At 49.5% G+C, this 12,002-nt stretch overlaps 1 protein-coding gene across 13 annotated transcripts in view; it reads right to left on the reverse strand.

Annotated features, from left to right (window-relative positions):
• The window catches only part of JADE1 (jade family PHD finger 1), a 90,245-nt gene that overhangs the window by 33,561 nt on the left and 44,682 nt on the right, over nt 1–12,002 (reverse strand). For 4 of the 13 annotated variants that reach the window (XM_050710222.1, XM_050710225.1, XM_050710228.1 and 1 more), the window contains exon 2: nt 338–415. In XM_050710222.1, coding sequence (XP_050566179.1) covers nt 338–415 — 78 coding nt within the window. Of the gene's footprint in view, nt 1–337; nt 458–1,267; nt 2,843–6,514; nt 7,081–7,685; nt 8,022–9,489; nt 9,557–9,737; nt 9,771–12,002 lie in introns of those variants that run through there. The other 9 variants (XM_050710226.1, XM_050710227.1, XM_035548082.2 and 6 more) reach the window with 9 other exon arrangements.

Here is a 12,002-nt window from a genome sequence, read left to right on the forward strand (position 1 = left end):
TATTAAATACTGAGCTGTAGACGTTAGCAGATGTCTCCATCTAAGTTCTGTCCTTCTAATGATGAATTATGCTGCTTGCAACTGAAGATGTAAAGAGAGAGAAAGAAGACCAACTTCTCCTGTTTTATCTCATTAATTAACACTGTACAGTCAATACAGTTGGGGGGAATCCTGAAACCACCTGTGCTCACAACAACAGAATTCAAAACTGGTTCTTCAGATACACATTTCCACCAGTCCAACCAATTCGCAAAGTGCCTCTATCACATAAAACACTGCATTAAAATGTGTTTTCAAACTCATAACCTACTGCACTCTACAACAAAGGAGCACTTACTGCCATTGTCGTCAGAATCCTCACTGCTGCTAGGAAGCCGACGTCGTTTCATGATCTCCACGGGAAACAGCAGGCAGCCTGCAAAGCAATGAGACAGCACTTAACCCAGGATAATAATACACAGTCATCAAGTTGTGTTTCTGATGGCATTCGAGGATTTACAGCACACAAAGGAAAACAAACAACTTTAAACAGCATCTGAAATACGAACAGTGAGTACCTCAAGGCTGCTTAATTAGGCAGTTATCATACAAACAGGTGAACAAAACTGGAGGGTGTCATGAAAACCCCACCGACACTTTCACCTTAAAACAAAAGCATGTTTTGTTCTCAGAAGCCTTAAAATCACTAAATATCTGCGGTAAATGAGCTTAACTACTCTACCCATTCTGACATTAGATTTGCAATACAATAACATTTTTACTGCTTCTGTAAATATTTACTTTGGCTAATATGCTTTTGGAACAATTTTATTCCCGTGTAAAGTGCCAGATTTACGAAATCAAAGATTAAAGTCTTCCATTTGCATAAAAAAAAAGAAACAGCAGCAGTAGCAAGCCAAGCTTTCCCAGATTAACTAGACATGCATCATCTATTCCCTAGAAGGCAGCACCTTTAATGTAAGACAGTTACTTCTTCCTGCAGGCACATTTCCACTGGCCTCCCTAAACACTTAACTGCTTTTCAGGAATCAGACCAACACTTGATTACACAGAAGCTCCTCCAAGCTGCCAGTGCTGATGAATTCTAGCAATATTGAGTTCAACTGCACACGAACCAGTGATGTAAAGGGAAAAAGTCCCTTATCTTTTTATTGGTTATTCACAGGTGTTGGTATTCTTGCATGTATTCCTTGCGGAATGAAACTAAATGCAGGAAAAAATAAGGTAGCTGTAAATAGCTAGTCAGCATTTATACATGAAAACTTACCAAAAAAAGTGTAAGTTGAAGAGCAGAAAAACCATGACAAGACAAGTGCAGAAAGGCACATCCACTCTAAGTTAAACTGACAAGAACTCTAGATAGCACATCAAATGCCCCCAGTCTTTGCTCACCACTTACCAATCGTGCTATCAATAAGGCCTGAGTGTTCTGCTAGCAGCAAAGCCCTACTACATGCCTTCAGGCTGCAGACTTGAAAATCAAGTGCCAAAATACCTTTGCTTCTAGGTGGGTGCAGAAAATCTAATCTCCTCGTTTTCTTGTGAGCTGGGATTTCCCAGAAACCTTTCAGCAAAATTCTTTTCATTGACCCCTTCAGTAAACTGTTAACTGCTTCTACTGTGTTCAATGAGAACATGACTCACGGTAGTAAACTTGACGAGAACACTTTCAACTTTTAAGAGTAATTCCCAAAGTGATAAGAAGAAAAGCCTAATCAAAGCCTGACTCTATTTCCAAAAATGAAAATCTTCTCTTCAAAAAGCAATCCATGTAAAAATAAGCATCCTTTGAGACAGAAAGTTCATTTTATCATCTCCAGGAGAGCATAAGCAACTGAACCTGAGACTCTGTTTTTCACTTCCAGCGAACTCTAGTGTGTTTTAAGAGCCCGAGTATTGCAAGATTCCTTCCTTTTCGACATTATCCATGCAAACTGCAGGAGGGAGGATGTCTCTCACACACAGTGTCTTTCCAGAGTAGGATTTACTACGGCTGCCATTGAAACATGTACCAGTTTTGGGCCACAAACTTTGCTCGCTAAAGGTACACTGAATGGTTCATTTCACAAAGACCTGCTGTCGTCATTTCATGGAAGATCAGATATAATTTCTGATGCTGGAGAATAAGGATTTACAAGAGACCACCTCTTACAACGCAGAAAGAAATCTCTCTACAAGAACAGGTTTGACATGGACCAGGACTTTCTGTGCATGACAGACAAAAATGTTGCCAATTAAACACACACACCAGCCCAGACCATCAAAATCACCTGAACACAGTTCTGGTGTAAGTGTACTAGTTCCAGAGGCAAGTTTTCATGTGGTCAATATAAAAGACAAAAGGAAAAAGAACAACCTTCAGATCCGAAACAGGCTAAGACAAAACTGAAAAACAGACCAGTAGCTGCTATAAGGCCAAAACCCAGGGCTAAGTACCTGTTCCTTAAGGTACTTTTTCCAGTAGTTCACAGTACTTTTCCCGTAACCGAAACAAATAGTAACAATACTGAAGAGCATACTCAGTGTGGAAATACCTCCTAAAAACAAACTAAAGATAATACAGAAGAAAATAAAGAAAAATGAAGTTATCTCAGAAGCACAACCTGTATATTCCTGGTCAAAATCCTCACTTCTTGGTTCATTCCCACATTGTCTGAAAAGTATTACACACCCTAAAGCAAAATTACATTGCATATATACACTGAGACACTCTCATAAGCCTGAGATGAACAAGGAAATTTGAAATTCTGCCCCTCTGCATCTTTTCAGACAATTGTATTTTGAGTCCTTCTTCTCCTAACCATACTTCTGCAAATCCAAAAAATAAAGGTCAGAAGCCTCTCTTTTGTACCACGTATCTTAAAAAAATATACATAATAATAATACACTTCTTTTTTATTGTTGTTTAAAGGAGAGAATGGTATTCACCCCTATCATTTGAAGCTCAGCTAGTCAGTCTCCAGCAGCTTTCCAGGAAGCAAGGGAAGGCAGAAGAGCAGCTACTTCCCCGAAGTACAGAACATCAGCTACAGCAGTTAGTTTACCTGTCCGCTCTAGTCAGGTTGCTGAAGTTGGCCACACCAAAAAGCCTGTCCCCTCAAAAATGACACTAAAGGAACTACACAATCCAGTGGAGCTTATGTGACATTCTTTTACAGATGCACATGAAAGAGGAGTTGCAATCCAGAGATCTCATGTTCCCTTTGAACCTCAGTTTACAGGGAGCTAAATCACCAAGTAGCACTTGGCTGCTTAGAGCAAGCATCAAACCTCATACGATTAACCCCTTAAAAGTTTTGTTACTAGAAGTGATAATCAGCCTTTTTGCTTCTAAAGTATTTTTAAACCATTCCTTTTAAGCAACACCCACCAGATGTTCGCACCCAAAGTTCAGAATATATGTTATAAAGGTAACACTGGAACAGCCCATACGAATTACAGCCACACAACCTGAAATGCTGCTGCTCATAAGGGTACCACAGTGCCTCTGCCCCAAAGGCCACTGGTTTCTGTTAGTTAGCAGTGACCTCCAAGTCACACGAGGACTGCATTAAAAATAAACATGGATTACTGACGGTGGCGGCTAGGTGCAGACCTTCCCTGTTCAACCTCACACACACGGCTTTTGCCAGCATGTTGAGAAGTTACTGGGAATTCAAGTAACATTTTTCTAACCTTGAAAAGAATAACTATAGTAACTTATTCTTCATGGGACATCTGTAACTAAAAACAAGATCTTTTTATACTGAAAAAGGCAGAATGGGAAATCTGTCAAACTTTTCAGTAAACTGCTGATTTCATTCTCTTTCCTAATCTGGGACTTGCGTGCTACTTTTCTTTGAAATTCTCACCCTTTACAGTCATGAAACTGCTGGTGTTTTTCACCTGACTATATTCTGACATGCACTTAATATACTCAGGTGTAAATACAGTGCATCTGATTCACCTCTGATCTCAATAAAACAATCTGAAACGGAAGCAGGTCAGCCAACTCCAACAGGTCAGAAGTAAAGGCAACTCCTCAGGGCTGACTGTAGCACACCAGGTTTAATGGTACAAATTGGCTATGATCATTATGCGTGCAAGCGAAGAGAATTCACATGTGAGCAGGATCACACAAAAAGGGTGAAACATTTAAGCCAAGCCTTAGACTCATTCCAATAAAAACTATGCAGCGCAGCCTGCGACACTTGCAGGACAGGAAGGGACCACCCAGGCTACTGAGCTCAATTCCCCAAAATCGAAGGCAACCGCATAATTGCTGTTTAGCCCAGGAGTTTCCACCAAACATTCGCTCCGTCCACACATGCCGCAGAACTGCTTCTAAACCCTCTTCTCAAAACAAGCATTTCTCTGAGGCAACAGCCAGCCACGCAGCGCCCCTGAACACTGCATCTTCGATCACTAACAAGTCCATTGCTGCTTTTCCCAAACCCACACACCAGCACCACAAGGGCATTTGCCCATGCACTGTCCAACTGCAGAGTAAGCCGCAATGCAGTCCAGCAGCCCTAACCGAACGCAGGCTGCTGCACCACCCAAACCACACAGTCCCCAAGTTTGCAGTCACACACGTGAATTCCCAGTAACCCAGAGATTCCAGTGGGATAAGCAGAGTTGTTTCATACAAATAAGCAGACGCTCGTTGCCATTCCAAATAACAGAGAAGCCCTCAGGTGAGTATTTTTGCTCTGATTCTACCTCTACCTCTTACAGTGACACAAGGGAGCGCTCCCGGCACAGCTCATGACAGCACTCGCACAGGGCAAAGTTTGGATCTGCCTAAGAGGCCAGTTCTAATACGGCTGAGAGCCTTACTAACTTTTGTGTAATGTTTCAGTTTCACCTCCTGGAAAGATCATTGTTTCTTCCCTTCAAAACCATCCTTCCAGAGACCAGGCAATTGAGCAGAGCAACACCCAGCATGCTAGCAGTTACTTCTACTGAGAACTCTACTATACTATTTATCCATTTACTGGGGGGAAAGTGGACTCTGGCAAATGCCAGCCTTCAAACACAGCTTTACAGAAACAGCTGCGATTCCGCTGGCTATGTTACTACATCTCTGAGGGGGAACAGAGCATCTAAGAGCGCTTCACACCATCACACCATGGCAATAAATGATGCAGATGAGGCAGAGGCTGTGACTTTTTAGACACTGAGCACCCCTAGATGAGCTGGCACAGCAGGGCTGCACTGGTGAGGCCGGCACAGCTTGCAACGGGCTCTGCTGCACTGCCCCGGCAGCTGAAGGCACGATGCTCCCCAGAGAGGTGGCACCAGTGGCTTTTTCCATCCTTGTTCATCACGCTAGCTCGGAGAGCTGAGCTCTGGGCTTCACCCATTGACTGGGTGAACACTTTGAGCATACAAAGCTAACTCTGGACTTACAGGTAAAATTGCTACTCAGCTCATGTTTAAGACAAGATTACAATACCTGAAATGCTTCCTCTGGTTACTGTATTTCAGAGAGAGCAATAAACCATTTTCAAGATGCCTGTAAAATGCTGTGCAAATGAAATGAGTAGATGATAATCCAAAATCAATATCAGCCCACAAAGTAACATTTGGATTTACATACCCCTGTGGAGGTGAGCCACAAACATCTAACTCTACACAAATAACCAGGAATACAAGCACTTCTGCTCACCTCCCAGCCATGGCTGGGAGTGCAGCGGGTTAGTGTCAGTGTCATGACCCAGTGCAGCAATGCTTTACCAGCACGCACTCCTCATTTCCTAGCTCAGCCAGAGATTGATTTAAAAGAACCAACAAGCAACAGAAGCTACGCTGGATGGCAATACCAAAATGTTTCCCTTTCCCTTTTTTCCACCTACACTGAAGTATGGGGATGGCACAGGTACAAACAAATGAAATCCGAATCCTTTTCCCTAGCCTCCTGGGAAAAATCCAGACATTATCCCATATAAAACTGCAGATGTGCATCCACACACATATACACCCATATACTGCATATATATATATATATATATATACACACACACACACACACTTGCACGGAAGACACCACAGAACTTTTTATGCTTCTACTGAGCAGGCATGGACACCACAGACTTCTGTCACTCAGTTTGACCTCCAGTAGATATATGGTCAAAGAGAAAGATGTGAAGTGTGTCAAAGTCTTTGTCATGCCAATAATGAAACAGAATCACACTTTTTAAAATAACTACGTTTGAGAAAATCTACTTCCGCAGGTCAAAGGTTTTATTCAGCACAATTCTTACCAGAGTATCTTTAAGGGCTGTATAAACGTCTGGGTAGAAAGAGTCTGTAATTCAAACTCTGACAGACAATTAACTGTACCCATGTTAATGGGTGTCACTATAATAAATTACACTGAACAGCTGCAGAGACAGAATGGGAAGAAAGCTGAATTATGACAGATGCACAACCCGAAGACAAACTGAAAAACTGGCTTTTCCTGCAAGTAACCCACTAACTGCAATGACACTAATTATCTCCAGTACACAAGAGATCACTTCAGAATGCTTACTGTACACATGGAAGCATAACATGGCCTTAATCATACGGACAGTAGATGAAGACACTTGGTTTCTGCTACAGTTCTCTCCTAAATAGCTGGTTTATGGTAACACCTCAGTCTTCATCGACTGACACACGAGACAGGGAGAGAAAAAAAAACTTTTTTCATCTATGCCTAGAAGAAAAAAACAGAGCTGCATCAAAAATAGGATATACTATTGAACTCCACCTAAAACTTTTTAATTCCTTTTCAGCACCAATACAAGCTTTGATAGCAACAGTTTGTAGTCGCAAAGAAGAGTTCATGTTCCCAACTTACATGAAATACTACTGCACTATGTAGCACAGGCCATGGCACAAAAAGCCACAGACCTTAGATTTGAGAACGAAGTCCTCAAGCCTTGTAAAACAAAAGTAGTACGTTTCAAGGCCAAGAGTGTTCTCTACAAGGTCTATTTCTACTAATTTCAGCACACCTATTCAAAATGTAACAAGGAAAGGCAGAAGCACAAGTTGGATGTATTGGCACAAGACGTTTCAAAGATGCATGTGCTCATTTACGCACCTGTGCAAAGCCAGTTCATAATGTGACCTCAAGACCTGGCCAGGCGCAGTCTATTCCCAAACTCTGCTGGTGAATGTGACTACTGGAAGCCTTGAGAAGCAGGCTCTGTGAATGAATGCAACCCACCCCGCACCCACCGCAGTTTGTCTTTTCCACCTAGAAAAAGCTGGCAGCTTGGACAACTCCAGCTGAAAACAGCAGCGCCAAGAAGCAGGGCTAACCACAGGGAGAAAGCATTAGAGGAAACACTGGAAGTTTTTCTATTCTGTGAATTGGGAATGAAACCAGAGAAGCTAGAAGGGAAATCTGCAGCTGTGAGGGGAAAGGGGGGTTTATTATTATTATTTTATTTTAAACATATGTATTACACAAAGCTCAAACACAGGAGTGAATGGTATCTGCAGCCAGAGGGAAAATCCTACCACTAAAACGTACAACCCTCGCTGTTTCAACAATATCCCACTGAGTGTGAGAAGCCTCTCGAAATAGAAGCATAACAAGCGTATTTTGGCGTAACTCGGAGGAAGGCTTTAGCTTTGCAAGCGTGGGCAGCCTTCGATTCCCTCAGCAGACAGCGCCCGCTTAGAAAGGAAATTATTCCCAATCACGGTACAACCTTTCTGTGAAGAGCAGAAAACGGGACTGCCGCGGAAGCACCCCCGCTGTAAAATTAAGATGTCACCCGGAACGCGCCGTTGAGCGGCGTGGTGCCTTCCCGCACGCCGGCAACCGCCGGAGGGGCAGGCGGCTGTCGGGACGCCCGCGGGCAGCCCGGCCACCGGCCGTTTGCAGGCTGCCGGGGCTGAGGGCGGCAACGCCGAATGAACGCGGCCAGCCCGCGGCCGCCACCCGAGGGCACGCCGCGGGGAGCAGCTGCCCAGGGGCCGCCTCAGCCCGGGCCGCGCGCCGGCCGTTAACGGCCGCGCCCCGCGCTCCTCGCGCCCCCGCCGGCTCCAGCGGGGAAAGGCGGCGGCACCCGGCTCCGCCTCCCGCCGGGGCAGCGGCACCGCCCCCGCCGCCCGCTCCCATTCGCAACGGCCCGGCCCGGCCCCCCCCTCCTCCTCCTCCTCCTCCTCCTGCCGCCGGCTCCCTCCGCCGCTCCTCCCCGCCGCCGGCCGCCACCAATCGGCTGGGCGCCGGCTGCAAATCAAACTTGGTGCCCCCGGCTCCGCGCCCTCTCCCCCGCAGCCCCGGCGCTGCCGAGCGCGGCCGAGGCGCCTTCCCCGCCTCCCCGCGGCGGGGGGGGCCGGGACGGCGGCACGGCGGCGGCTCGGGCTCCCTCTCCGTGCCCGTCTCTCCTCCCACTCCCAGACAGTTCTGGAAACTGTGTATCACCTCTTGTCACAGGGAGGCAGCCAGCAGGCGGTGCAAACAAACAAACACGCTGCGCCTCCGCCCTCCCCGAAATAACGAAAGCCCCGCGACGGAGTGGCAGCGAACTGGCGGACGCCGAGGGGCAAGGAAAAAAAGAAAAAAAAGTAAAAAAAAAAAAAAAAAAAAAGAGAGCCCCGCGAGCATCCCCTGCGCGGGCAAGGCGCGGCTTTGTCTCGTTGGGGCGAGGGGCGCAACCGCCGGAGCTGCCCCGCCTCGCGCCCAGCCAACTTGGTGCGCTGCCCGCTGCTGCCCCGCCGCCACCCGCTCGCCGGCGGGACCCGCCCGGGGTGACCGAGCCGCCCCCGGCAGCCCGCACACGTGGGTGGGTGGGTGCCCGGCGCCTGCACCTGCTGCCCGCTGCTCCGGCTCGGCTGGGACCCGCACGCGTGCGGCCACCTGCCACCTGCGCCCCGCCGGGCGACTCGTGCTCGATTTCACCCCCGAGCAGTTTTTACGCTCTCGAAGCATTCTCCCTTTCTTCCCCCGAGCGAAGCCGAGCGCGGCCGGGGGGCAGCCCCAGCGCCGAGCCGCAGCGGGCCCCCGCGCTCGCTGCTGCGGGACGTGCGGGGGCCGCGGTGACAGGCGCTGCCGGCAGCTCCCCCGCCCCTCGCCGCGCACCGTGCCGCTGCCATCTGCCCGCCGACCGGCTCCGGCGCTCCCCGCCGCCCGCGGGGGGCCGCGCACGCCGGCGCCCCGAGGCTTCCCCCGGCGCCCCCGCAGCGCCGCCCGCCCGCACCGTGCCCGCGGCCCGGCAGCCCCCCTCTCGCCGTCCCCTCCCGGCTCGCAGCGCCCCGGCCCGGCACAAGTTGGTGGTGGGATAGCGGAGCCGCCGCTCGGCCGCCTCCCTCCCCTCGCCCCGCGCCGCGCCGCGCCGAGCCGCGCGGCTCTTGGCGCCATGTTAATGACGTACTCGCTTATTTCCACTAGGCAGCGACCTTCGGCACCGAGCTGCTCTCCCGCCGCCTGCGGAGCGGCGAGGAAAAAGCCATCAAAGATGGCTGAGCCGGCGGCTCCCCCGGCTGGCGCGGGGCGGCGGGCACGGTTACCTGCTGGCGGCGGCGGCGGCGGGGCGGCGGCGGCGAGGGCGGCTGGCGCGGCGCGGCCGGGCTCCCCCTGCGCGGAGGGCTCGGGGCCGCCTCATGAGTTCGGCGCGGCGCCGGCAGCGGGCGCGGAGAGCGGCTCCCGCGCCGCACGGGCACACGCGCACACACACACACACACACACACACAGAGCCGGGCACACCGCGCGCGCACACACACACACACACACACACAGAGGCTCCCTCTGACTGACGTTTGTACTGGGTACGGAGGGAGGACTCCGCGCATCAAACTCGTTTCTGGGTCACTGCTGCCACAGGGGGGAGCTGCTTTAATCCCCTGCCAAAACGGGAAGGCGAGGGAGGGAAGGGGGAAGCCAGCGCCGCGCACCGCCGCCGGGGGGAGGCGGCCCCGGCCCCGGCGAGCCGCCGTTAACTCTTGGCGGGCCTCGCCTCAGCGCCCCTGCCCCGGGGGAGCAGGCACGGCACGGCTGGGCCCGGCCCGGCTCCGGCAGCACCCGGCCCGCGGCGCCCCAAGTCGTTGCCCCTTTGCCCTGCGCTCCCTGGTGCGGGCACGGAGGCGCCGAGAGTTGCAGGAGGCGGCCGCAGGCAGGGCGAGGAGAGAAGTGCGGGCTGCCGCTGCTCAGCCCGCACCGCCAGCCCCAACTCGGCTACTTGGGACCGCCACGAAGAGCTAAGAGCGTCCTGCATCCTCCTAGCGGGAAACGCAATGACCTTAAGCCGGCACCACATTGCACGCTGCGATTTGCTGTTCTCCCTGCGAGGTGCCGTGCCTCACGCCGCGCACCTGTGCTCCCCCGAACTCCCTGTGAAGGAAGTTCCCCCTGCGCCGAGCAACACCCGGCACGGAGCCGAGCCAACACGATCGCAGCCGCGGAACTAGGGCGATCCGTGGAAAGTAATCCCCATAGTATGCAAATACAAATTAACGCAGCCCCCACAGCGAGGTTCCGCTGCCAAGGAATCGCACCTCAGTTCAACAGAGGAATTCGGTCGTTACTCATCCGTGCACAGCGAGCCGCTTATCCTGCCATCTCCCCCACCCACCTACCCCTAATGAACGTGCGCCTATTTCTGCACATCCTGAAAAGCTGGAGATCACAAAAAAAAGCATTTCCCTCCCTCAAGATATTTTTTTCACTATGAAAATAAGATAATTATACTGCTTTTCATAGAACAGCCTGAAGCATCATCAGATTTTAAAGCGGGAACTAAGACTTCAATTCCCCTTGTTTTCACCCACATTGACGCTTAAAAAATTAATACGTATATATATACTCTGTTCTCTCACACTGAACTTGGTGTCCAGCCCTGTGAAGACACCTAAGGGACTATTTGTGCACATCAGCAGTCTAACCAGAAGTACCTCCACAGGTATCACTCATATTTGCAAGGATCCGGGCCTTAGCGTTTCCCGTCCATGGTGCCGTGATCACCCGTGCAACGTACCAGATCTCACCAGCTGGTGCTCTGCCCACCAATTCTCAGGATGACACTCCTGTCACCCATCAGCTTTCCCCCAGGATTCCAAAAACCTACCTCAAGTGCTACTTCTCAATGCTGCCAAGGGAGTCAAAGACTGGAGACTTTGTTGATCTGTAGTATTTAAGGAGCGCGTGCCTGCTGCTGTGCTATACTACGGTATAAACCCCCTAAGGGATTAGATGAGTGGTTTTTCACTCAGTGGTTGGCAGGCCCCTTGGGAGCTCAGCTATTGCCACTTGGTATTTACTACACAGAGTTATGCACCCCTACTGGATGAATATGAGTTTTGCTTGTTTGTTTTTAAGAGGTTCACCCATTGCAAAGGAGCAAAAAATCACTGGAAATGCTGTTTGTCCCACCTTGCTGAATTCTTTCCAAGAAAGTTCAGAGCTGGCTTTTGAGAAAAACCATAAACATGAATGGACTCTTAATTTCTTCAGAGGAATGATAAAAACTTTTCTGTCTCAAGCTCCTTGGATTTGAGACAGTATTTCTGTTTTCCTCCGATTGGTTTTCCTTTGCATATATAGCCAAGTTTAAGTTAAGTCTTCTATTTTATGAAACATTTCTCTTGGAAGCCATGCAAGGCCATACATGTAGGAGCAGAACATGAATGTCTGCAGAATGGTGGGCTGTGTTTTAGAATGTAGCCACTAAAAATCTTTTCTGCGGCTCACCAAATGTGAGCCTTCCTCACTGTAAACCCAGCGAGTCCAGCCTTTATGAGGAAGGTAACACAACTGGTAGACGCGTGCTCTTTTGCCTCTGCATATGGTATCACTGAGACTGTTCTGGGTTAACATACTCCTAAATCTAAAAAGAAATACTGAAAAAATATAGAGTTTGTAACTAGAATAATATTTTGGAAATTAGTACAAAACATGTTACAATGAAGAAGTGGCATCCTGTGCCATGTTAAAACTACACATATAAAGTTTCATACCAACATAGCTATGGTCAAACAGAAAAGCATGTAACAGAGCATACCAGGGTAAGCCACCAGCATCATTAAA

Source organism: Cygnus atratus, chromosome 4 (assembly GCF_013377495.2).
Source record: "Cygnus atratus isolate AKBS03 ecotype Queensland, Australia chromosome 4, CAtr_DNAZoo_HiC_assembly, whole genome shotgun sequence".
Classification (NCBI taxonomy): domain Eukaryota; kingdom Metazoa; phylum Chordata; class Aves; order Anseriformes; family Anatidae; genus Cygnus; species Cygnus atratus.